The following is a 27,624-nucleotide window of genomic DNA, read 5'->3' as shown; positions in this document are numbered from 1 at the left end:
AAAAATAATAAAGGGTAAAGTATACTTTTTGTCTCTGAAGTTTGACAAAAGTTTCAAAAATACCTCTAAATTTTATTTTGTTTCAATTTTGTCCCATAAGTTTTCAATTTCTATAAAATATATCCTTGATGGCTAAATTTTCAAAAAATTTAAGACCACTCTAACAATAATACATGAAAATTATGCTTGATTTGCTTGTGTTAAAGGTTGTTCTTATAAAATTGTTGTTGAGTTGATCTTAAATTTTTTGAAAAATTAGTCGTCAAAGTATATTTGATGCAAATTGAAAACTTCTGGAACAAAATTGAAACAAAATAAAACTTAATTATATTTTTAAAACTTTTATCAAACTTTAAGAACAAAAAATATACTTTACTCAATAATAAAATTTAATTAAAAATTTAATAAAACTATTAAGACTGACAGAATAATTAATCCTTTTAATTATCCAAAAACTTAAATGCATGTATTAACTAAGCCATCTCTTATTTATTAACATTTGAATCATTAGATAGCTCTATTGTAGAACCAAAAAGAAAACTTTTTTCTTTTATGTTGCCAAAATCACATCTACCTTCCTTTGAAAAGCTTAAGAGAAAAATGTTTTTTTTTTGAGTAATGATGCAATTAGAATTATTAATAAAAAAATTATTACTGCTAAAATTTAAGGAGAATTACCGTCAACAATCATCTATTTGTCACATTAATAAAAAAATTATAACCAAACTATTATAATTTTAAAAATTGTAAATTCTTTTAATTTTGTATATGAAGGTTGTAGGCTAATTTTTTTTCGATATGAGACCAAGTTTGGTGTAATGCTGGATTATAGAACTTGGGGAGAATTTTACACCGTTGTGACGGCGTTTAGGTAAAGGGAAGAGATCGGACGGTCCAATTTATTGCAATTGAAAGAAGACACAAATCGGACCGTTCGTGGTTTATGGAAGGCAGTGCATGAAAATCGGACCCACCAATTTCATGCTTTACGTTTAAATTTTTTTGGGTCCAAAGAAATTGGACCCAGTGATTTCTTTGTTGGATGAGAAAAAATTTTACAAGTCATGAAATCGGACCCAGCGATTTCCAAACTATCACACTTGCGTAAAGCACCATGTACTCTCATACCCATGTGATACTCCATCTTCTTTTCAATATGAAAAATAAAAAAGTGGAAGAATGTAAGCCATATTTATAACACAAAAAAATAATAATAATAATCATTGTCCTTATCAATGCAAATACTTAGTCTAATGAATATAATTCTTTTTCATATATTTCTAACGAATATAAAAATAAAGTGAAAATTTCATAAAACAAATAAAATAAAATAAAAAACCATATGATGAAACATGTAAAAAAAATGAACTCAAACTATATTAAACCAGGTGTAAGAAAAAAGAGTTTATGATGCACCAAGCACCATAAGCAATAATGTAAAGTTACTATACAAAATACAGAAATATTAATTCACATGCAGTAGTTTAGTTCCAATGGCCAATTGCCTCTATTCAATAATGGTATTCAAGCTCTAAAGAATCAAATGATTTACCCCTTTCTTCACTCAAGATTCCATGTATTGTAAAGGTGGAGGGATTGTTTTGATCTTCTCAGAAGAACCTACAAAACAGTTTTGCATGTCACATGCATTTTGAGAACAGAACAATCACCATAATTTTATGCTCAAAAGAATCAACAACAAAAAATGCTATAGGTTGTTTTGCAAATTTGGTGCTGCATTCTTGGATTAATGTATCTGGATATTGTATACTCGACACCTTGATGTACTAGATTTGCGCGACGATAGGAAAGAAAGAATCTAAGAGTAGAAATCTATAGGTTTTGAAAGACAAAGTGAATAGGACATACGAATATGTTCGAGTCTACTCATCGTACTTAGAGAATTCTACTGAATTTGATACATTATTCAGATTATTCTTGATATGATTTTCGATATTTCTTAATCCCTTAAGTAACTATTTAATCCCTAATAATCCATGATAATGGGGCTATCAGATTTGGAGTGTATCAAATTCCTTAGAAGTTAAGCAAACTGAATGCTGCAAGACATACCATAATAACCGCGGATTTCAACTTCCCTCCATTCTTGCACAAGAGCACAGCAGCAACACATGAAATGAGAAAGAAAATCATCAACATAGCCACCCTGCAATGAATAGAATGTCAGTGACTAATGAAACATATGCAGATGCTAAAAATGCTTAAGAGTTTATGTAATACTAAATTCCAAAAAATAACTTTCACAAAAAAGAAGTTATATGCTTTAGCTCAATTTGTGAATTGCACAAACAGGATCAACGCAGAAATAAACCAGATTGTTACAAATTTCCATGTAAAAAGGAAAACTAAAAATGAATACCTATAGATGCAAGACACGACAAAAAAGGGGGACATGAGTTCATATTTATGCCGAAAGAAGGACACATTATTACCGTGATGTTGAACATCTTCCTAAGCTTCCTCCTTATGCAGCAAGTATAGCAACAGCAAGACAAGATCAATGAATATGCCAATAAGTCATTGCATGCTTCTGCAGAAGCTGAAAAACCACAAAATATTATAGCAACCCATCCTCATCCAAAGTAATATACAGTATTCGGATATAGATTCATCATTTTAATGCTAACACAGCATAGATAACTAACGTACATATTGGCCTGTTAGTTGCAACAGTAGCAATCTTCGAAAGTGTTCCGCAAGGAAAGAAACATGTCTTTATACCTGCAAGCAAGTCATATACTTGTGATGAAAAATACACCAGGACTAGAAAGCTTAATTAATCTTTTTTTCTTTTTGTTTCCATGTTTATCAAGATCCTCTGATACCCTATATTGAACCTACCCTTGATCGAAAGAAAAGAGTTAAAATGCTCAAGTGAAACTACACCTATACAATCACCTGCTAAACTAGACTGTGTAAAGATATTTGCAGTGTTCTCACCACAAATTGTATAATTTCCATTGAAAATTGCAGCTTTAGTATTAAAAGAAAAATGTGGATCGATAGGCACAACTAAATTAAAGAAAATATATTATCAGCTGGAAAAAACATACAAAGACAAGGTTCAGAACAGCAAGCAAGTAAATCGGTATGCCAGTCTTCCTGCTGATATGAACCTCCAGTCGATGGCAGATCCTTTTCTGGAGCTGGTGACCTGTTTGGGGGCAGGCGCAAGAGAATCGAACTTGATTCAATAAAATTAACAAGCCAAAAGGTTAAAATAATACATGACAACACCACAAAGAGATGGACGGGGCAAGAGCTTTAGTGTAGTGCAAGCTTTCCTGGTTCATAGCTAAGGCAAATTTCCAAGAAATATTTCAAATTTTGGTCAAGTACTTGAATGAATAGAAAAACTAATTGAAGCTGAGGAGGAGGAATATATATTACCTTGATGCTGGAAAAGTATCACTTTTTTTATAAGGCTTTTCTTTTTCAGCAGATGAATGACTTTTGCCACCACCACCAGCATCAGAGTAGCTGTAGTTACTATACTCTACTTTCTTATGAGCTTTTTCAGGTGAATAAGCTGCAACTTCTGTGATATCTAACAACCGTTGAATGAATTCACACTGATGTATATCCATAATTGCCTGTGAATATTGTAGTTCAAGTTGAAGCTTTTCGTTTTCTTTTTTAAGTGCTTCTGAGAAAGGTACGTTGGGGTACGAACAGGATAGAGTTTTTTTCAGCACCACAGAGTCTTCTTTGTCCGGCTCAGGCTTTAAAATAACAGTCTGCAACTTTTGGCAGTCATCATCCAACGTGTACTCGCGTTGATCCTTCTCAATAACTTCAAGTCTCTCCTGAATATTCAAAAGAAGCATGGAGATTCTCAACCTATTAACGTTACTCGGACTAAACTAATAAAGATAGATGCTAATTTGAAGCAGATCGAAGTCATGATAGACAATGGAAATTTGAAAATCCAGGTTGAGGCATAAGAAAATTAATGCAACTTGTGCAACAACTTCACACAAACTCATAAGTCACATACACGAGGAAAACAATGGTGATTTGATTAAATGATCAACAAACAATGTAGTAAATCATTCAAAAGTTGAGTTCCTGTTTTATGAATTTTGTGCCAAAGGACTTATCTAAATTGTAAACCGAGGAATAGTACATAGAAGTAGTATTAAATTAATGGCAAACTAGAAAAGATGAGCAGTGAAAACAACACTGATGTTTAGTATAATTCCAATAACAAAAGCAAGAGACTCAAAGCACCATTTACGATAAGAGATAACTGATAACTGACATTTGAGCAAAACAAAGGTGTAAAATTTACCCTGACTCGAGCATTGTCAACCAGAGTAATGAGAGGAACGAGGCGTAACAATCTGTCGATTTCATTCTGAGCCTTCCTGAATTGATAGACAATGTTCCATCCCATGGCCAGTAAGTAAAGATAGCTGCGGTCCTGGCAACTATTAACCAGAATGTAAGATCTTCTGAGAGCATCCTCTAGCTGTTCCAGAGGCTCCCGGGTCTCTGGGTACCTCTTAAGCTCTGAGATCTTGAGCTGCTCCAACAAGTTCCCAATCAACTTTATATGCTGTGCAAACTGCCTACAATTCTTCTTGTGCATCCGTGCCGTGCTCGCAGCTTTCACAATCATCCCAATCAACCTCACAGCATCTATACCCGTCAGCTGGGCTACATTTGCAACCTCCCCAAAATGTTCCCATGAAGATGCCATGATCTCAGCAAATCAACCTAAGGAAAATCCATCCAGATTAGCTAACAACTCGAAACATGGTTTTAGTCCTTCCTACATATCTTGCTTTCTAAAAGGGGAAAAATAACCCCTTTTTTACTTAAAAAATGTGCATTTGTAAACATACTCAACTCCATCAGATAATTTTTTTCTCATTAAAACACAGAAAGCATAAAATTAACAATATTCTATGATCCAACAACTGAACCTTGTTCAACTAAGTGGGGTCGGCGGCATAGATCAATTGACGTGGTGTAATGTCGTATGATCCATTTAGCTCAATTCACCTAGATGGAGAAAGTTTGGCTGTTAAATATTCACCACAACATAATCATAGCAGATCTTAGATACTATAGCTGATAAATTTCACCTTTGATTATGCAAGTAACATTTGCATCTAAGTCTATGATTTAGAAATGGTATAATGATGAACACTCTCAAAATTTCAAGCAGGATCAAGACCTCCCCTGAGAAATGTTGTCAGAGACAGCATTGCCTTCCAAGATCTTGATGCAGGGACACTGCAGAAACACAAAATTCCAAATGAAAACCGAAACCAACAAAATTATCATTCTTCAGAGAGTGTCATTGAAGCTTCTTGACTCACTTTTTCAACATAAAGCTTTTCCCTTTTCTTTTTCAGTAAAAAAAAAAAGCACGTTTCTCAGAAAAAAATCATCAGTGGATTAAAAAATAAAAATTAAAAAATCACCACCACCCTATTCCAAATCTTGAGCTGAAACCAAACCAAACCATACTAAATTCATTTATTTTTTCCCCAAAAGCACAAAAATTAAGAATATTATAAATAAAACTAAGAAGTAAAGAGACAGAGAAGGGTAGCTTGTAGCTAGCTTATGTTGTGGATTAAGAAAATGTGAACTTGAAAGGTTGATTGATGCAAACAACACATAACAAACCAATAACTTTTTGCTCAAATAAGTTAAGACCCAAAAAAAAGAGCTTACATGGCAGAAGAAAACGACGTTTAAAGTGAGCATTGAGATTCAGGTAATGGAAGACATTGGTAATGGTTTGAGCGAAGGGAGCGGAAAGTGTTTGTTGTAATGCGCCAAAGAAAAAAACAACACTAAGAGTGGTTTTCTCAGAACTCAGTAGTTTTCTTTTTGTTGTTTATTGTTACTCACTCACTCACTCCCTCGCTCAAGAGTTTCGGTTCGGTGTCGTTTTGCAGTGTGATTCACTCACTCACTCACTCAATGTGCTGTGCTGTGTGGTGTGTGCAGAGCTTGTTATGCTTCTCTGTCTGCTGATTATGCTTATTTTCTCACTTCCCTTTCATTCTGCATTTAATGCGGTGATTATTCACCACAAACTAAAGATTAATCTATTACAGACTCGAATTAAAATTTTATTTTATTTAAGAATTTATGGTTGGACTAACTGTATATATAATACGAGATTTAATTTTAACATTTATTTAAACAAACTAATAAAATTATTGAACTAATCATTTAACCAATTCAATTTAATTAAATTTGTTTAAATTATAGACTAGACATGGTGTTTCGTCTTAAATATGTCTTAGGAGAAACTTTTGAATTTTAATTTATATTCATGTCATTAGTGAATTTACATTTCAATTAAATATGTAAAATAATAGTAAATTCACTAATTGTGAAAAAAATATGGTTTTTTTGGACAGATTTATTAATATTGGTATGTTTTCTTGTTAGAAATGAGATTATTTTTTATAATTACAGATAGGTAAATTTTGTAAATAGAAAATTAACGTATGAGACGTGTTAAATACGTGCCAACATTCTAACCAACGCACAAAAACGTGTTGAATACTGAACATGTCGAATAATTTTTACAGTTTTATAATATATTTAAAATATCAATATTCAACTAAAATATCATCTTTATTTTCATATTAAAAATAATTCCCGATTTGTTTGTATCAACAATAAGATTTAATTCGTCTGATATTGTGTATTATTTATAAATCCAGGTAGGATTTTTGTGTGGTGGCCCAGCAACATGTAAACCCAATGACACAGAGAAATTCTTATTTTGTTCATACAGAAAATCCTTTTCTTTTTTTTGATACATTTACACAATTTATACAATTTTTTATAAAGTAATATCATTATTTTTAATTTAATATTATCACTCTATCTTTCATTCTCTTTTTTATTTTTTATAATGATAAAAAATATTTTCAAATTTTTAAAAAATACAATAATAAAATAACATTAGCAATTAAAGAATGATGATACCTACTAATTTGTTTCTTTTCCTTTTTAGAATTTAGTAGCTAAGATCACTTTGTGACTTTGTGTAGTAAATAATTTTTAGTCACCAAAAAAAAAAATCCCATAAGAAAGTTGCTAAAGCAAATCCCCTTAATTTACTGTGATTATTACTAAATTGCCACTCAACAGTCAACCCATTTCACCCACTTACAGCTGTGAGTTGGGTTTGTTGTGTGTCAAAAGGTTCATAATTACTGGGTTGACTCTCAAATTCTGATAGATGATTGATGAATAATATTCTCTGGTTTCTTTTGATGTGTCACTTGTTTGATTGTTTCAATGCTAGTATCAAATTTAAAATTATTAGCAATATTTAGATTAAGTTCGGATATTATTCCTGAGACCGAAGTAAATTGATACTTAAAAAAAATAGAAACTTATTGAAATTCTATTGATCTAATAATGAATTAATTTGTGTTTCATGAATTTATTATGAAAGTAAAACTTTTAATAAGCTGCTAGTATTAATCAAGTGATTTAATTGTGACATTGCTATAAGCAATATTTTCATCTAGTAGTTGAAATATCAATTTAATTCTTAAAATAATTTGATATTAAGATTTTGAATAAGTTAACGTTTCAAAAAAAATTTATATTAAATAAGACAATTTTATAAACTAAATTTCATTACGATTTCATATACTTATTTTATGTAAAATCACAATTTTTCTACCCTCGGTAGTTCAGCTGAATTTTATGATTTTTTAAGAGATTTAATCATGAAAATGAAGTAACAATGTAACATATATATATATATATATACAAAAATAACGGTATATTATATTAATTACTTTGCTAATTTCCTAAACTTTCTGAATTGAGTAAAGAAATTGACAAAAGAAAAAGATCAAACTTATGCTTCAATCAAATATATATAGGTGTTGGAACGAAGTTGGATGAAGATATGGCAACTTGAAACTTTATATTAAGAAATAAAAAGACATAGGTGGGCTAGATTAAAAGTTAAGATATTGAAATTTTGAAAAGGATCAAAATTATTCAGAAAGGGGAAACATCATTCACCAACAATGCATGCATACAAAAAGTGCAATTAAAATGGCAGTAGTGCCATTTAAATAGACAATAATAATTAACGATAATTCTAAGGGAAATTAAAATACAGCAATATTTTTCTGAGGCCTGGGCTAATTACGCACTCACAAATATTAATAAAAAAATCCTCCTAAAGTTTTAATGTTTAATTTTATTTTTAATATTTTTTATTTATTTAATTTTGTGTTTAATATTTTTTTATTTGTGTCAAAATTATTTTTAAAATTTTAAATTTTTTCCTAACATTTTATATGGAGTTAATATTTAGGTGTAATTTTGAGACATATAAAAAATATTAGAAACAAAATTAATGCAACTAAAGATTAAAAATATTTAAAATAAAATCACAAACATTAAGAAAAAAAGTATACGTTAATATTAAAATATTGTCTTTACGTTATAATAACTTAATTCACTATAATTTCATCTGTATACATCACATGATATTTTTAAAAAATAAATTATCTAAAATATCCCAAAAACAAAGACAAAGAAAGCTCAGCTTCAACACACAATAAACCTACTAAAAACTAGACCCAAAAAAAGGTTACGTTCAATTCCATGAATTATTGATTCACATTCACTTGTAAATTAAAACATATGGTAATCGTAATTATATAATCTCTATACTTATAAGTTTAAAAGAATCACTTTAGTCTATCTATGTTGTACCTTCTAACCAATGGCAAATTAGTTATATATATTCTTCAATTCTTTTTCCTTTGTTTTGTTTAATCAAAATGATGTCTAGTTATTAAAAAAATTATTGCTAATCTATCAACCTTTAAGCGTTTGGTGTATATACATATTAAATTTATGTTTTTTTTCCTTTATAATGTTTAACTTCCCATATAAAGGTTAAGTAATTAAGGAAAGAAAAAAAATATACATAATCTAAGTGTTGATTAAAGTATTAAAAAATATTTAATTTTGATGCATTATCAGTGTAAAATATTTTATACAATTGTGCAATTATATTCATTTTTTTGAATGATCATTCACGTAGTTAATGTAAAAAATAGTTATTTTTATTAATATGAAGTTACGTAATTAAATAGTGAATACATGTGTAAAATTATTTTACATAGACAATGCATAAAATTAAATTAAAAAAAAAAGGATCATTATAAAGAAAAACTTGCCGTGTAATTGAATCAGGCAATCTTAATAATCCTTTATTGGAAATAATGAATACGGTATCATGTGATCTTTTTATATGCACCTAACGTAACTCACAAACTATGCTTTATATTAGTGCTGTTACTTTAATTTAGTTTCAGGGCATAAAAAAATTACATAAATATATAATCGTATATTGTTAAATAAAAAAATTAATTTTTTAACTTATTATTTAAAAAATTATTTAAACACATCAATTTAATATAATTAAATAATTATATTTTGTATGCACTTTTTATATTATTAGTATTTTAAAATTAAATTCTAAGTGTCGTTATGCTGCGTTTGGTTAATATCTTGAAATAACAAAGACATAGACATAAATACACATGAATATATAGACACAAAAGACACTCAATTTTTCATCTTGTTTGATAACTTAGACACAATAGAATATATAACTCAAAATTTTACTAAAATGTCAATTTTATCCCCATCATTCTTCTCTATCACTATTTTTGTCCAATTCCTTCTTTCAGAGTTATCATCAACATCAATGCCACTATAATCTTTAACCAAAATACCAAATACAAAAGCAACAATATGCCAATCTAAATTAAATTTAATAAAATCAACAAAAAATTTAATTTGTTGCATATCTGTCAAATAAAATATACAGATAATTTTTTTTAATAAAGGAATAATAGAAGAGGAAAAGATCAGAGACGTTCTTTCTGAAAAGGAAGAACGACGTTAGTAGAGAGAGGATGTGGAGGGAAGCGCCGTCGAAGTTTGAAGTCGCTGGCGAATCTAGATGACGATGGATCTAGACTCCCGTAGCCCGAACCCTTCGAGAAAGAAGGAGGAGCAAAAGCAGCGGTTCTTGATGGAGGGAGGGGCGATGCAGTGAGACCCGTGACAAGGAGGGAAGGAGGAACGACGAGATGTAAAAGCATAGAGACAAGAGGCAGAAGAGTGACAACACAATGATTTGAGGAGAGGTTGAATCGGCGGAGTTCCAAGTGAGGGATGCGGCTAGCAATGGCAGCAAGGAGATTGAGGAAGGTCGGAGGCAAGACAGTGGTCTGACTTCTAAGAGAGAGAAGAAGAAGAAAAAAAAAGAAGAAGAAAGAAAGAAAGAAAGAAAAAAGGAAGAAAGGAAGGAAGAAGATCCGGAAAGAAGAAGAAGGGGATTGAGACATTGACAAAGGAGAAGAGAAGGGCCAAATGGTTTGGATAAATTTGAAATTTTCAAAAAATGCTAAGGATAAATTTGTCCAAAATTTTAGTTTAATTTGTGTCTTAGGATAAAAATTCGTGTCTCATGATTTAGAAGAGACACAAAATACACGTATTTTATGTACTCTTGTGTGTAACCGTGTCTCTCTTTTTTTTGTGTCTCACAAAACAAACAACACACATGTACTCCCGTGTCCCTGTCCATGACAGGAACACAAAACAAACACTATGTTACTTACCTTGGATATTACGTTAAAAAGTAATATATATACAATCTTACTACGTTACCAACGGCATTTCTGTCAACATCTGTTAACTCTTATTTATAACTGTGTTTAATGGAAGTGTCTTTGTGAATGTGTCTAATAAAAATATCTTTTGTATAGCTGTGTTTAATAGAAGTATCTTTATAGATATATTTTTTGGATGTATCTCTTTATATATGTGTTTAAAATATAATAATTAATCATTGTTGACAATAAGTTGGCAGATAATATATTGGTACCTTATACTTTTTCATATATATATATATATATATATATTGTAATTTATAATTTGCTGATGTCAAATTTGTTTTTAGTTACGAAAAGGTTTTGACTTATGATATTAATAAAAGGCAAAAGAGTTATTTTTAGGGTTTATTTAATGAATGATAAAAGATTCTTTTAAGCTTTGATCGGTCATGCACGAAAAAAGAAGATCAAAACTTTTATTACTATCGAAGAATTCAAGACTTTAAGGTAAAAGAGACTCTGAAACGGATGAAAAATGACAGGGCAGACCTGATAATATTCCGATTGAAATTTGGAAGGGTCTTGGAGAGAAAGACATCAGTTGGTTAACTAAACTTTTAACGAGATTTTAAAGTCAAAGAAAATGCCAGATGAGTGGAGAAATAACACTTTGGTACCTATCTACAAGAATAGAGGGACATACAGAGTTGCAAAAACTATAGAAAGATCAAACTCATGAGTCATATTATGAAGTTATGGGAAAGTATAATAGAATGAGGCTAAGACAAGAGACACAAGTAACATAAAACTAATTTTGTTTTATGCCAGACAAATCCACCATTGAAGGCTCTGAAGCTACATACATGTTAAGAAGGATGATAGAGAAGTATCGTAGTAATAAAAGAGATCTATATACAGTGTTTATTAATTTAGAAAAAGCGTATGATAGAGTGTCAAATGATGTCTTATGAAAGATTTTGGAAAGGAAGAGAGTAAGAATCACATATATTCGTGTAGTTAAAGATATGTATGATGGGGCTACAACTAGTGTGATGACTCAAGGTGGTGTGACAGAGAAATTTTCTATTGTTATAGGATTATATTAGGGATCGGATTATCCTTAAATTCATATTTTTTTTATATTAGTCTTTGAAGTACTCACATAGCATATCCAATAGTCTATGCCATTGTGCATGCTTTTTTCCGATGATATCATCCTTATGAGAGAGTTAAGGGAAGACCTAAATAAGAAGTTGGATTTATGGAGAGAAGCTCTAGAAGTGTATGGTCTGATGGAATATATAGAATGTAAGTTCAGCCGCCAAAGAAAAAATCCTAATATATAGGTAAAGATTAAAGAAAACATCCTACAAAAAGTTAAAAGTTTTAAGTATATTGGATGTATCATACAAGATAATGAAGAGATTGAATAAGATGTAAATCATAGGATCCAGGTAGATTGATCAAAATGATAGAGTGTGTTTGGTTTTATATGTGACAAAAATGTGCCTTTAAAATTTAAAGGTAAATTCTATTTGACTACTATTAGATTGGTGGCTATGTTTTATGGTACAGAGTGTTGGGTGGCCAAAAGGGATTTGGATCCTCTAAAGTTTGAATTTCACTTTAGAGAATAAAGTGTGCTCTCTCACCATTTATTTTATAGGTGGGGTCAAGAGTAAATATGAAAGAGAAACCATTTAACGGTAGAAGATCACACTTTACCCTCTAAAGTAAAAATTCAAACTTTAGAGGATCCAAGAGCATGAACATAAGTTAAGTATGACAGAGATGAAGATGTTGAGATGGATGAATGTCATACGCAATTGGATAGAATAAGGAACGAAGATATAAGAGAGAGAGTTAGAGTAGTGTTTATTGTGGAAAAGATGGTAGAATTACATTTTAGGTGGTTTAGACATGTGAGAAAAGACACCCAATCAGGAGGGTGGATGAGATGGAAGATGGATAAAGAGTAAAAGACAAAGAAAGACCATTAATAAGGTAGTCAAACGAAATCTACATACAAATAATCTCTCTGTAGACATGATATATGATAGAGTTCAATGATATTGTTTGATTTATATAGTAATCCCAGTTAGTAGAACAAGACTTTATTGTGATTGTAAAAAAAGAAATAGGTAGATATTACTAGGATATCCAATATTACTATGAAGATTTTATAATTGTCTTATACGAAGATGTTTTTTTTATTATTAGATAATAAATTGTAAAATTTAATTTTGATATATTGTAAAAATGTTATTTTTTTAAAAGTGTAACTAAATAAATAAAATATACTTTTAATATAAAAATTTTTATAAGAAGATATTTTTAATATTTTTATTTGAGTAGGTGCTAAAGAAATATGTGTCGTGTTCTTTAGTAATGTGCAATAATGTATATTATAAAATACTTATTAGATCTATATATCATTTTATATTACATGCATGTTACTACACATATAATAATGCATTAATCAGATGTTACTTGAATGATGGGTTGTCGTTTGTCTATAATCGGTATATTCCATGCATGTAATAATAATAAATAAAAGAAAATTGGTATATTCAACTTTATACCAAATTCTGAAGGGGATAAAATGATAGACAAGTATTTTTTATTGGTCGTCGTCACAAAGCTCTACAAATCTTAAGACTTGGTGTTAAAAAATACTACTACAAATTTTCAAAATTAATTAATCAAAATTTTAATAATAACTAAACTTTTAGCAACAATGACAAAAAAATTAAAAAAATAAAAAGTTGTCAACATTATCTAGTTTAATTTGGACCCTCTACTAGTTCTTGTTGCCGTGAATCTTTTTCTCCACGTATTATTTATACCATGCTTTTCTTTTAAAAATGTAAAAAATGAGTATAAAAATAATAAAATAAATAAGTATTTTTAAATTGTTCAAAAAGACACGTTAAAATATATAAAAAATAGTATATAAATATCAATTTTTTCAAAAAAAACCACCAGAAAAAAATGAAAATGACTTTTGTTATAGAAAAATTTTAAAAATTAGTCATTTTTAGTATTTTTAATTATTATTTAGTCAATATAAATATTAAATTATTTTTAACAAATAAATTTTATTAATGTATATATATATATATATTTTGTAAAAATATTAATGCAAATAATTGTATTATTTATATATAAAATTTTAATAAATATAAATATAAATTATATATTTATTATGTGTAAAATATTTACAAATATAAATATATATTATTATTGATCAAATATTAACAAAAAAAATAATAATATTTACCGACTATGTAACGTTGTTTTTTATTATATTATCATTTATTCTTCACTCATTCATTATTGGAAGAGAGAAAAAGAAAATGAAAAGTGGAGTTAGCTTTAATTCCTCGCCCAATTTGTTTGTTGATGGTATAACATATAGGTGCAAGACAAAAAATGCTTTTGATTTGTCTAATACCTGAAATCCATTTAGTGTTGAACATAATATTTAATTATTTATCATTGTTGTCACACAAAATGGGACCCAATGCATATGATAATGAAAAAGACCCCCAATTTATTGACAAGAATAATTTTCTTTTAACATGTGGCTAAAACCTAAAACAACAGAAAATAAAGTAGCAACAGTTATTGATCGTTTACTGTGGTGTCGGCATAACATTATTTTGCTTCATGAAAATTTCATGTGTGTTGATAACTTCTTTTGCGTTGGTTTAATTTTTACAACAAATTAAAATATTTAAATTTATGGTAAATATTAAATTAGTCAAAATAATAAATACTTTAATTATATTTTATGGAAGAAATCTTGAGTTTAAGTCATAGAAATAGTAAATCTTTTTTATAAATTATATATAATGATTGATAAAGAATATTTTATAAATAGAATTCATACATCAAAATTTTCTCATATCTTTGTTATATATTAATTAATTATAATTATTTTTTGGTCAATAGTAGTGTTTTATAGATTGTTATTATTGCAAATTAAATTTTTAAAAAAATGTTATTAGGTGATGGATATTATTTTTTTGTTATTTTACTTTGAATTAACACTATCCAAATCTTTATTTTTTACATTAAAAATGTTGGTCTCTAACATTTGGCATAAACTAAATACATATTAAGGTGATAAAACTTTTGCACATGAGGAATTATGTCCTAACCCTAGCTAGTATATTGTTCATAAAAAATATTAGTAATAAAAAAATATTAGTTATAAATTATCAAAATTTATTATTTTAACTTTATTAATATATCTTGTAATAAATAAATATTAAATAAAATAACTTTAATTTATTTGGCTGATTATTTTTTATCTTCTTAATATTATCGATTATTAATTATGCCCTAAGCCTAACAGCTATTACTCTATCCTTTTTCCTTCTCTATATGCATGTTAGCAGTGCTACCTTCAATTTAGAGAAGTTCTATGGTACCTATAAAATTGGTGTTTAATTTGCCTAAAAAGTAAGAGAAAAGAGTGTGGGTCCTACTTTTTTATTTTTGTATCATGCAGTATAAAAATTAGGCATGGTAAACAACCCCTAAGTATTAATATGTATCTTTTAATTTTAGTCAAGTTTCACATACATATATAGGCAATAGTATATAATCTAGAGTTCTATAGCTAAAAGCTACATTAATTAGGGTAAGTTGTGCTAAAAAATTTGCATTAAGGAATCTCACAGCTTTAAATCTCTGAAAAGGACCAAAAGGGTCATTATAGTTACTTCGGTTGAAAGGGTGCATTCTACATGTCTTTTAGTGCATCTAAGCTAAACTTTATAAGCAAGTTGTTTTGGTGTGGTCCTTCACTAAATTACATGCATCAATCAATTATCCTATTAATTCAGTTTAACCCATTTTTTTTGGTTGTGTATGGTATCCTTCAACTCGACAAATTAAGAACTAATTTGTTGCGAATTTAAATTTCAATTAAAGGTTTATCATTGGCTAATGAATTGCTGTGTACATATGGTGAAATTCAAACTTCCACTATTTATTTAAACGAACGAATGAACTAACTACTCGACCAATTTAAATTGGTTTCAAATCAACCTATTTTAAGAAATTGTATTTGGCACTAACTTTTCAACTCAAATAACATATACCAATTTTTAATTGATCCATGAGATGGTCCAATAATGCCATTATGTAAGGTAAACTTGGCATGGCATCAATCCATGATTGAACATCAATGACATTATTGGACCCCCAATGCCTTCTAGTGATGAATCAATCACATATTATGTTTCAAGACCAAAAAGTAAAAAATAAAAATCACATATTATATTTTAGATTAATTTATGGTATGTTAACAATTTACCGGTTTGAGTAGTTTGACACTTTGACAATAAAGCTTTTTAAGTAAGGTCAAGCTATAATCTCGTTAATAATAATAATAATAATAATAATAATAATAATAATAATAATAATAATAATAGTAATAAAGGAGTTTTATTTGTACAAGTACATTAATAAGCACATTCATTTTTTATATAGAAAAAAGGCTGAGTAATTTTTTTTTAAAATTCATTTATTCTATTCCCCTTAACTTCCCTCAATTATACTTATGGATATTATTTGTAAAAAAAAAGTGAAATTTAGATACCAACAGATTTTTTTTTATTTGTAGTAGTAGACTAATTTGATTGGAGGTAGATTAAAGAATTCAATGAACTAATATATAGAAGTGGTTTATACCATAAGTAATCAATTTTATATTGAAAGCACGTTATAATTTCAAGTTGTGAAGTATTGTAAAATTAAAAGAAAAGGTTATAGCAGAGGCATTATTTAAACATGATCGAACATAAAGTTGAACCAAGACAAAATGGGTATGATCTAATCATGCCAATCCAGCTGAGATTTTTGTCAAGATTCATATAGGTCATTGCATTGCCTATTATAAAACAAAATAAGCAAAAATAGTTTTTACTCCTAATTGAAGGCATGGTTATAGAAGAACCATCATAATCTGTTAATGTGTTAGTGTCTTGGTTGGTTAAAAATCTATTCATATTTTGGTGATATATATTTTTTCTCATGGTATTCTCAGTTTGAGAGACTAATAATTAATCCATTGCGTATTTGAGCTTCGTTTAAAGGTTTATCTTTGGCCAATATGGCCGTGATCTGTCATTACGTGCGACTATCTCCACTATAGAAAAAAAGGCTTTGTACATATATATCGTTTAAAACTATGATTTTTATCAGCCGTAGGAAATAAAAAAATTTCATAGAATATAAAAGTAAAAAAAAAATTGAAGAAATAGAGATATGCCTAAATACTTTTTTCTATAGATAAAAATATGCAATAAAATTTAAATCTTAAATACTTGTTTAAACAGACTAATGAGCTGTCTACTAGACAAAGGCAAGTTGGTTATTTTGGTGATATAAGTCATACCATTCCAACTACCAAAGTGGTTTAACATTAACATTTGCATTGCACCTATATCCTCCCATATGATCCATGATATTTGGTTTGGCCCAATGGGTCTAATATTGACTTACAAACCCATAAGCCTTTATACATTATTACACTACTTTGGCCAGAAAATTGTATAGGTAGAATTAATCAAGTTTAATTCCAAAAATATTTCAGATCCAAGAAGGAAAAAAAAAAGTTTAATAATTTTCAAGACAATGTTTTTTTTAGAAATTTCAGGAAATTCAAATATCAAATTTAGTAGTTAGTATCTACTTGCATTTTTAAAGTTATATCATAAATAAAAATTAAGTGGTATGATGAAATAGAAAATCGCTTTCAAAGTTTATGAAATTTTATACAATTGAACTGTATAATAAACTATCTCAAATTCAACTACTGGATTTGTGAAACTTATAATTTATATATATATATATATATATATATATATATATATATATATATATATATATATATATATATATATATATAGGTCTCAAATATGATTTTCCCTTTTTATAGTAATCATGTGTGATCTGTTGATAACTTCTAATCATACTAACTAATTGATGTGTACACTACCATCTAATTAAGAAGCATATGAAATCCAGAGAGAGAGAAATCAATTCTTTTTATTTAAAATTATCAGTTTTCTTTAATTACACTATAATCACATCAATTAATGTCCTTTAAAGTTTTGTAGTACTAATAAATTTGGGTTTTGATTGTGGGGGCATAAGAATTTATATTGGAACGAAGGTGAATGGATTAACTTGCTTCACATTGAAGACAAACATAAACTAGTGGATGCAAACCAATAAGGGACCTACAAATATTAATCCAACTTACATGATTTTTTTCTACTCCTACCAATTAAGTCAATTTTCATTTGGAATATGATTCTTATCTTTCATTTGGATGATAACTTGTCAAATCAGCTTGGATTCTTTAACTGTCCAATCACTTATCATTCACTTATTCAGACTATGAAAATTACTTACACACAACTCTTAATTACTAAATTATGATTGATTTAATCAACTTGAATTACTCAAGTTGTTAGTCCATAAGTTTGAATTTTACTTTGTACATGTAATGTAATAATTCATTGACCAATTACAAATTTTTAAATAAAGTTTAAATCTGTAACAAATTAATATTTAGCCTGTCAAGACTAAAAAATACTGTAAACAAAAACAAATTATGATTAATTTTTTAATTTTATATTATATAACATATATACATCTATATCAATAACTTAACTTATTGGTTTTGAAAATTTATGATTGTCTACTTTAACTCTATGACAGATTTTTTCCTTGCCCATAACTCAAACTCAAGAACATTGAAAAGAGAAAATAAGAAGTAAAAACAAGAAACCTGATTTTATTGTTTTCTCTTTTTTTCTTTATAAAATCCGAAAAACACTTGAAATAAAAATGCAAACCAAACGCGACTGAAACATACCCAACCAACTCGATTTTGAAGAAAATACATTTATTAGAAAATCCATAAACTAGTACACAACCTTCATATGCTTGGTTACAACTTACAACTTGCACACACCATCCCATTATATATAGGAGAGTGCAGCTCTCAAGGAAAGTTCCTCAAAGCTTATTAAAACCAACTCAAAAATCCTCATGCTTATTACAATTTGCTCACTCTACAAGGTTTTTATTGTATATATATATTTATATGTAAGCAACTGAAAAATCTACAATGTAGGAGGGATCCATATATAACCGTGTGTTTGAACATAGCCGGCTTTTCGCAGCAATTCATCGGCTTCTGCCGGACCTCTACTTCCTGGCTTATAAGGGAGTGGCTTGAACTCTCCTCTATCAATTCTGTGCAACAATGGGGTGAAGATCTTCCATGATGCCTGATAGTATAGAAAATATATAGTTAAGCACATTACATTAGTCTTTCAAGAATATATGAAACATTGTATCAAGCCATGTAACAATTTGTTACCTTCAACTCATCTCTACGAACAAAATGTTGCTGATCGCCTCTAATTCTGCACAACGCAATACAATTGGCATTATTATTTAACGCGAATTTGTTTCTTTCAAACTGTTGAGCTGATTGGTAAGTTATTTTGATGCATGGCGTCGATCCTATAATATTCAGTTAGGTAGCTTCACTATATACTTCAGTTAGTGTTACTATGTAGCTTGGATGTATAATGAAAGAAGGCTAGAAAAAATTGGTAAGTTATAAAATATGAACTAGGAAAGTGAAGATACGTGTCGAGAATGAGCCGCTCATAAGCCTCTGGAATGGTAACTCCTTGATATCGCTGCCCATATGACAAGTCCAGTTCGCTTTGAACTGTGGACATCTCCAAACCAGGTTGCTTGACCTGCAAGAATAGCACATATCATGGATTTGTAAAACTCTTACGCAACAAATGCATAATCTAAATCTAATATATAATTGTTTTTAAATACACTTAACATTAAATTATCAAGTGAATGAATACAAGAAACCAATAGATGCAGTGCACTTCTTCAGTAATTTGGCAAGCGAATTTAGTCTAATTATGACAAGTTTAAGATAAAATAATAATTTTGATTTCAAACAGTGAAGTGGGAGATCTATATTTACTATATGAACATCAAACTTCTCAATGAATGCATATGACAATATAGAGAATCATCGAAATGTAGGCGATCATATACCGTAAGCTTCATGTAAATAGCTTCTGAAGGCTGTAGGCGGATAACAAACTCATTTCTCCCTTGCTTTTGACCTAGACATGCACAAGTTTACAGTGAGGTTTCGTTTTGCACACATTGATATTTTGATGAATGAGGAAAAGTATTTATTAGAAAACATTTATATTCACTTTCAAAGCCGATAAAGAACATGTATCTATGTTTGTCATGTTAGCGATTATGGATTATTGAAATGATCAACATCTTAATACTTTCTATGTACTAAGAGATAACATCCAAAAATTTAAAAAGTATGGTGCCATACACTTGAAAATATCACCAGGAACGTCCTTGAATTGAACTCGTATCTCTGCCTTTCTAGAATTTAAGGCCTTCCCTGCTTTTAGAATGAAAGGAACACCTGATGCCAAAAAGAAAATCAAGGAATGCATGAAACATAAAAATAAAGTATTAGCACAAAGAAAATGAAAGTATGCCCATAATTATATTTATTTTCTCTTAGGAAGAAAATGCTAAAGATGTTACCATACCTTCCCATCTTTCGTTGTGTATGCGCAGAATAACAGTTGCAAAAGTTGGAGTGTTTGACTCATCAGGTACGGTTGGGTCATCTCTATAGCCTTCATATTGTCCAAGAACAACCTCATCGTCGCTAATAGGTACTACTGATTCAAGAACCTGCATTTTGTGGCCAACAGAAAATACTTTAGACTTTGATTGCATGCCATGGACCATCTCAAAATCTAGATAAACATTGAAGTGCAACAAGGAAAGTTTGTGGTTATGAAAATATCTCTCATTGATTCAATTGCAATTTGCAAGTATGAGAAACCAATTTAATAGGAGAACAAGGATTTTCTGCTGATATTGATGGCTTCATATTAGCAAAGCTGAATGAAAATGGCAACATAACGTGATAATTTCGGCTTAAATTGTAGGGAAAAGGTGCACACCTTCACTTTCTCATCCCGAATGTGCTCAGGCTTGAGAGAAACTGGCTTTTCCATAGCAACTAAGCAGAGAACCTAAATGGTAGAAAAGTGATGAGAAAAATTCAACATTATTCGACATCTATAAGTTACGATTTAACAGAAGCGTCCACTTGACACGACAAAATAATTATAACAATGTCAAAGTATATTATTCTATATTGTTATGAAAATGAAGAGATCACCTGAAGCAGATGGTTTTGAATAATGTCTCGAATAATTCTGCCAAAAGAAAAGTTGTACACTGATGATTTATACTTCCACAAGCGTAATAAGAGAAATCGTATACAAAATGAGTAATAGATATTCAATATTGATGCATATGAAAAAAAAATGAAAAATCAAAGTTCAAATTTCAATATCATCAATGAAAATAAAATTGGTATACAAAAATTCTTTTCATTAGTATCCCTTCATTGACTATTTGCATCACTTGTCATTTGAAAGCTTCATTGAACAATTTGATTAAAGCAAAATTCTACACATACCCATATTGGTCAAAATATCCACCACGACCTTCGGTTCCAAAATCCTCTCTGAAAACTATCTGCAATGAAATCAACAGCCAAATGTTCATTTGATGTGGACATTAAATGTTGACAAGTTAACTAAAGTTCTAGTTGTAACTTTGACTACAAAGAAAGAATCTCACCTGGACATTGTCAATGTTGTCACGATTCCAAAGAGGCAAAAACAATCGATTTGCGAAACGAAGTACCAACTGCCAATATGAATAAAATGAAAAGGGTTTAGACTTTAGACAGAGCCTATGGAGCAAACGGTAAGTATTAAGTCATCATATAAACATTTATTACCATATTCTGCACTAGTTCTTTTCCCAAGTAGTGATCAATACGGTAGATTTGTGGTTCCTCAAACAACTCTCCAATCTGAGTACTTAGTTCTTCTGCAGATTCTAGGTCCTTTCCAAAAGGTTTCTCAACAACAACACGTGTCCACCCACCAAGATTGGCTACGAAAAGGCGGCAAATTAGCATCAATAGAAACAAAAGTTAGACATTCCAGATAATAAGTTAGACTTTATTTCATTATTATTTCCTTTTTAGTCTATACACAATAAAATATAACACATGCAGTCATCCTGTAAATCCAAAATCTATACCAGCAGCAGCTGCATTTTAGAACATTGGAACATAAAATATATGTTACAACCATAGATTATAGCTCTTACATTTATTCATGCAACAAGTCTTGATCATCTTGCAAACAGATGGATATACTGAAGGAGGAAGTGCAAGATAGAAAAGCCGCCGAGACAAACCCTCTGCGCTGTTTTTCGAATATTCGTGCTCTGAAATCTCTTTGTCCAACAAGCGAAAACCTTCCTCAGAATCGTAAGAGCCACTTACGTATTTGATCTAAATGGAAGAGAAAAAATGAGATAGAATGAACATTTTGGGCTGACAAGAATTGTTTTGTAGTGAGACTACAATGAAATTTATATACAAGTACAACAACGCAAACAAGGGAAATGCTAACCAGATTCAAAAAATCCGATACATCATCCAACTGTTTTGCGGAAGCATCTTTGGCAGGAACAAGATAGCTGCATGAGCCACGTTTGTTATGCTTACAAACAGTTTAAATACTATAAATTAAAATATATGAACTAATAGGAACACAGTTTCTATAGAACAACTTCGTGAAATAACCCGCGAACAAGAATTCATGAAATACTTATCATAGAAAAAAGTGTATAGTAAAGTTTTTTTTGGCTAATTCAAAGGAAACAATTGCAAACATAAACTCGTCTCACTGCATTTGTATATTATCAATTCTAGAATATCAGGGAAAGTTGTAACTGATTGCCATCTTTTCCCTTTCTGTATTTCATAAATATTTGGAAAAAAGAATATGCACTTTTCTTTCTAGAGAAAGCCTCACCCTCGCAATCGATCTCTCAGTTCATCATCAGAGATTTTTGTCCTTGCATAACCAAAAATATGAACTTCTTTTGGTGGTAGGAATCCCTGAAAATAAATTCACCAATCATAAGAAACAAATCCTTCAAGAAAAGGTAAAAAACTAATAGAAAATATTCCATCTACAAAAAGAACAAATTACGAATAAATAGTATGGTGATCCTCTTCATCAATTTTCTTTTTTAGTTTCACCTCAGTTCTATGCAACACGCCAATTAGACATGATCCAAAGACTTTGATATATTGCTCTATAAATGGAAGGCACCAACCTGCCGATACAGGTGGAAAAGTGCCGGGAACGTTTTCTTCTTAGCCAGATCACCAGAAGCACCAAGCACAACAATGGAGAGTGAGCCAGTTTCAGATACATTTAGAGACTCTCTTGCCAAGGGAGATTCAGTTTCAAAGCTAGATCTTCTTTCGATGTGCCATTCGTTCGTTCCCATCCTCTAGCAGTACTTGAACTATTCTGCAATCCAAATTGGGAGTGATCTATTTGTCATGTATCAAATCATAAGAACAACTTAGAAAATATACTAACATAGCTTTAATTAATGTTAATAATGAATTCCTTCAAACAAATCAGCATAAAATTGATTCTCAAAACATAGAATTAACAATCAGAAAAAAAGAAAAAAAAAACATCAATCCAAAAGGTAACAAACCAACAAATCAAGCCATCCAAATTCAAATACAGTGCCTTTTGGATTTTGGAATAGTTCCAACACAAATCTCAATCAATCGCATATCAGAGAAAATGAAAACACCCTTTTAACTACCAAATTTATCAAAATTGACCCAGATAAAAATAAAAATAAAAGCTACAAACTTTTATCAATCATGCAGAGGAGTTCAGCTGAAACTCCAAGAGAGCTGGAAAACAAAGTAAAAGCTACACCCAAAAAAAGAAAAATTTGAGACCAACCCAATTATCAAAATCAAACCTAACATGGGACATGGGGTCAAAACACAGGAACCAAGAAATTCAGGATCAAAAGGGTGATCCACAAACAACAAACACATGCAAGGAGCTAGTTGAAATGGAAAGTGTGAATCCAGAGCAGAAGAAAGTAGCAACGTCAAGTCATCAATATGAACAGTACCTTGTTGTTGTTGTTGTTGCAAAACCTGAATTGATTTTTTCAATGGTTTCAGAAGAAGCTGAAAAGCATAAAAAGGGTCTCTTTTATTATTGAGGTTTGGGAAGTTGGTTGTTCAGAGTTCTTCACCAACTTCACAACTCTCTCTCTCTCACTTCGGTCTTTTTGGTCAGCGACTACGGTGTTTACTGCTAAGTGCTGACGCAAATCAGTATTTTCTATAATTCCCGTATTGCCCCTGTATTTTTCATTATTTGCATTCTGACCCCTGTTTTTATGCTTCTTCACCTTATACCTTTTTTTTATGAATTTGGTTAGCAATAATTTCATTTTATTGACACTTTTTAAGAGTATCATAAATAAAAATGTTGAGTAAAGTAATAATTAGGTCCTGAAGATTTTATATTTGGACAAATTAGACCCTAAAGAAAAAAGTAACAATTAAGTCTTTAATAAATGAAACGTGGATACGTTACATCTTTCTGTTATTAAGACTAACGGCACTTCTGACGTGGACTGTTAATATAAGTGAGGTATCTGTTAAATGCCACATTGGAATTACTCTAAATAATGAACACAAATCAGTCTTTAAATGTTATTTGATTTTAACATGTCTCAAATTCTAATTGTCCAGAATCCCCAATTATTCACACTGAAACAAAACAAACCCTAACACAACATAGAAAGAATAGCATTGGAAGCTTCCAAGTGTAATTGCCAATTGTATACAACAATATATAAGTTTAGAACAATGGAAAATCTCGATCAATTATTTTTGGGATGCCCAAATTTTAGAGTAATTACTATCTCCTTCTTACAGTTGCTTTGATTTGTTTTGCGCATAAAAATATGTTTTCATTTCTTGAATTCTTTTTTTACAGGAGAATTTGCCATACCGTCAATTCTTTAAATGGCTAGATGAAGCTGTTGGGAATGAGAAAGTTATAGAAAGTAGAAAGCATGGTTGGGAGCACAAATTGATTGATTTGGAGGAAAGAATTTTGGTGTTGGAGAAGCAGAAATTTCCTAGAATTATTGTTAGTCGATTTAGGAATGTTTACTTTTTCTTTTTATTGAGCTTATGTTTGCAGTAATTGTGTATGTCTTGTGTAGTAGTACTAAGTGAATTAAAATTGTTACTGTAAATGTAATGTAATTTGTTTACCATGAATGAAGTTAGCTGTGAAGTGTGAACCATTATTGTAAGCATGTAGGTTGTTTACAATAAATGATATTATCTGGTTGTTTTAAATGTTTGCAAAATTTGATAAACAACCACATCAATAATAAAAGAACAATATATAATCCAAAGTGAAACATAATTAACATAGATAATAAACATTATCCAAAGTGAATTAAGTACATGAGTAGACTTATAAAATTGTATCACCTAAATCCAAAATATGATCAAATTTATCTTCAAAACATAAAGCACAACACTAATGTGCTAAATCCAAAAGAAAACATTACCTCCAAAATAACATCATATCTACCAAAAAAAAATATTATCTCCAAAATAACATTATATCCACCAAAACAGCATGTCCAAATCAAAGTTTTTAAATCCAAAAAAAATTAAGTCATGATCCATTCAACCTAAGAAGATCAATATTTTAATGCCAAGGCCTAGGCCTAAAAATTTTAACATTCTTTAGACTAGTCCAGTGTTTGTTGTTGTCCTTGTTTCTGTAGAGAGATGATTAGTTGGCTCTTGAGCTATTTGTGATTGTGAGACAAGCTGTGAGTGAAGAACTTATGCAAGCCTAACAATAACTTCTTTCTTCCTAAAGAGAACTGAATTTAGTGACTTGTTTGACGATTACTCCTACACAATACCAGACCAACATCAACGGTTAATATATTCCAGAAATAGTAGATATAATAACAAGATTGACATTGTTAGCAATAGCAACAACACTAACTATAGTTGTGCTTGTGGATTGTGGGATATTCATAGCTAGGATTTGATTTGGCTAAAAAATAGAATAACAGTTGCATGAAACATGCACAATTTTACCTTTTAGTGTACAATTAAATCCTTATAAAAATTATAAAAGGGACAATTAAACTATTATAAAAGTTATGAAAGATACAATTAAACCCTTATAAAACATATTACATGGACAACTAAATCCCCACGTTTGAAAGAATTAAAGGCTAATCTCAAGATCGACAATAGTCTCTTGTTGTCAATGCTGGGTGCACTTTGAGACAGTGCACACTCTTCTTGAGGGACAGACTTAAACTGAGCTTTGGTCCTTTTTTTGGTGTCTTTCTTTATTGTTGAAACTCTTTTGCAAGTCTTGTAATTGTAGCTAAAATTGCCACACTTGCTGCAAGTGATTATAAAGCTCCTCCTAAGCGTATTTTCATTCATTAGTGGTTCTGTAGGATCTTTCTTTTTTATAGACAATATTAACTCACTACCAAATCAAGCAACTAAAAATTCATAGTTTTTTAATGGTTTATGCACGATTTTTAGCAAAAAACAAAAAGCTCTAAGCTTAAAGAGAGTAGACATTCACATTATTTTAATAGTTCATACAAAATTTTTACCAATAAAAAATCATAATCGCTTGCTTTACACATTTTCAAAACATAAACCACAAATTTTTTACATCATTAGGACCACACAAAAAAATTACAACCTTTGAAACACAAAAATGACTAAAAAATTTCTTATCTGGAGGATGAATGTCACGACAACACACACAGTCTTCTTCCTTCTACAATATCACAAAATCGTCATAAAAATCACTAATTTTGGAGGAAAACTTTAATGGTCTATAAGTATTTGTGGATAAATAAAGAGACATAGAGAGAGTTAAGGAAATTTCTGAACTTAAAGGGGGAGGGAGATTTCTTGAAACAACGACGTTTTTATTCCCCCTAGCACCAATGGACATATCACTATTAATAACGGTACATGTAATCAATTCTGTTTCGTTTTGTGTCAACACTTGACAAAAGGGTCTAATGTGTCTAATGTTTGTAATTCTTGAGGATCTATTTATTACTTTTTTTTAAGGTCTATTCTGTTCGAAGTATAAATTTTCAGAAACTTAATTGTCACTTTACTCTAAAAATGTTTAACTTTAATGTAATTGTAGTAATTTTTATGCAATTTTTTAATTAGATTCATATATTTAAATACATTTTTAAATATAATGTTAAGATATTTTTGTTAATGTAATAATATATCATTCATTTTCTACATAAAACTCTTTTGCATTAATAATGAAAGAAATTAAATTAGTACAAAATTGAATAAAAATGCAACTTTAAAATTTTTAATGCATTAAAAGTATTAACAATTTTTTTGTTTGAATTTTCTTGGCGAATGTCATTAGGTTTTAACATTCTTCATAATAACACTTTTAAGAATAAATCTTAATTCTATTAGAAAAGTCTTAATTCTATTACAAAATTATGTAATATTTTCATAAAACATTACAGATAATCTTGATTTATATGAATTAGATTATTCTTTTATATCTTTGCTTTAATAAAGAAGTTAAGAAGAATGTTGTTCTAAAGTTTTAACTTTTTTTTTTGTTTATAGTATTTTTTTTGTTTGGTAAGTTAATGACTAATTTATTATGAATCTGAGTTTTATTTTAAGAGTATGCTGTTGGCCAATGAATTACTATATATATAAAATAGAATTCGATCTATCGAATTTTATTTAAGCAAATGAATGAACTAATCATTCCAATAATCTAAATTAATTTTTTAAGTTTGAATTTTTCCTTCCATTGAAATGAATAGTGCTATTTTTAAATGAATATCTTAAAAGAATAAATAAAATAAATTA

General features: G+C 29.5%; 2 protein-coding genes across 9 annotated transcripts; both read right to left on the bottom strand.

The window, feature by feature from the left end:
• Positions 1 to 1,355: 1,355 nt before the first annotated feature.
• Positions 1,356 to 6,061, bottom strand: LOC112796810 (protein MID1-COMPLEMENTING ACTIVITY 1). Of its 5 annotated transcripts, none has more exons than XM_025839438.3 (10): positions 5,710 to 6,058; positions 5,112 to 5,262; positions 4,950 to 5,028; positions 4,313 to 4,740; positions 3,412 to 3,827; positions 3,075 to 3,175; positions 2,671 to 2,742; positions 2,454 to 2,560; positions 2,074 to 2,167; positions 1,356 to 1,620 (listed from the first exon to the last, which is right to left on the bottom strand). In XM_025839438.3, the coding sequence occupies exons 4-10, from the start codon at positions 4,721 to 4,723 to the stop codon at positions 1,565 to 1,567; spliced, it is 1,257 nt and encodes a 418-aa protein (XP_025695223.1). In that variant the 5' UTR covers positions 4,724 to 4,740; positions 4,950 to 5,028; positions 5,112 to 5,262; positions 5,710 to 6,058; the 3' UTR covers positions 1,356 to 1,564. The 5 variants fall into 5 exon arrangements, with proteins under 5 accessions (XP_025695223.1, XP_025695230.1, XP_025695239.1 ...); XM_025839445.3 differs by lacking the exon at positions 5,710 to 6,058 and adding an exon at positions 5,349 to 5,650; XM_025839454.3 differs by lacking the exon at positions 4,950 to 5,028 and having other exon boundaries at positions 5,710 to 6,061.
• A 12,513-nt stretch (positions 6,062 to 18,574) lies between these two features.
• On the bottom strand, positions 18,575 to 24,076 carry LOC112796799 (glucose-6-phosphate 1-dehydrogenase, cytoplasmic isoform). Of its 4 annotated transcripts, none has more exons than XM_025839427.3 (16): positions 23,814 to 24,076; positions 22,980 to 23,202; positions 22,673 to 22,758; positions 22,268 to 22,334; positions 21,960 to 22,146; positions 21,583 to 21,740; positions 21,420 to 21,488; positions 21,256 to 21,314; positions 20,953 to 20,989; positions 20,732 to 20,803; positions 20,309 to 20,456; positions 20,083 to 20,178; positions 19,782 to 19,852; positions 19,347 to 19,462; positions 19,072 to 19,117; positions 18,575 to 18,979 (listed from the first exon to the last, which is right to left on the bottom strand). In XM_025839427.3, exons 2-16 carry the CDS (start codon positions 23,154 to 23,156, stop codon positions 18,812 to 18,814), a joined length of 1,557 nt encoding a protein of 518 aa, XP_025695212.1. In that variant the 5' UTR covers positions 23,157 to 23,202; positions 23,814 to 24,076; the 3' UTR covers positions 18,575 to 18,811. The 4 variants fall into 4 exon arrangements, with proteins under 4 accessions (XP_025695212.1, XP_025695206.1, XP_072093611.1 ...); XM_025839421.3 differs by having other exon boundaries at positions 22,980 to 23,179; positions 23,814 to 24,000; XM_072237510.1 differs by having other exon boundaries at positions 22,980 to 23,179; positions 23,655 to 23,868.
• Between the last annotated feature and the right edge of the window lie 3,548 nt (positions 24,077 to 27,624).

This window comes from Arachis hypogaea, chromosome 1 (genome assembly GCF_003086295.3).
Source record: "Arachis hypogaea cultivar Tifrunner chromosome 1, arahy.Tifrunner.gnm2.J5K5, whole genome shotgun sequence".
NCBI classification, from domain to species: domain Eukaryota; kingdom Viridiplantae; phylum Streptophyta; class Magnoliopsida; order Fabales; family Fabaceae; genus Arachis; species Arachis hypogaea.
This window is presented reverse-complemented; position numbering and strand designations above follow the sequence as displayed.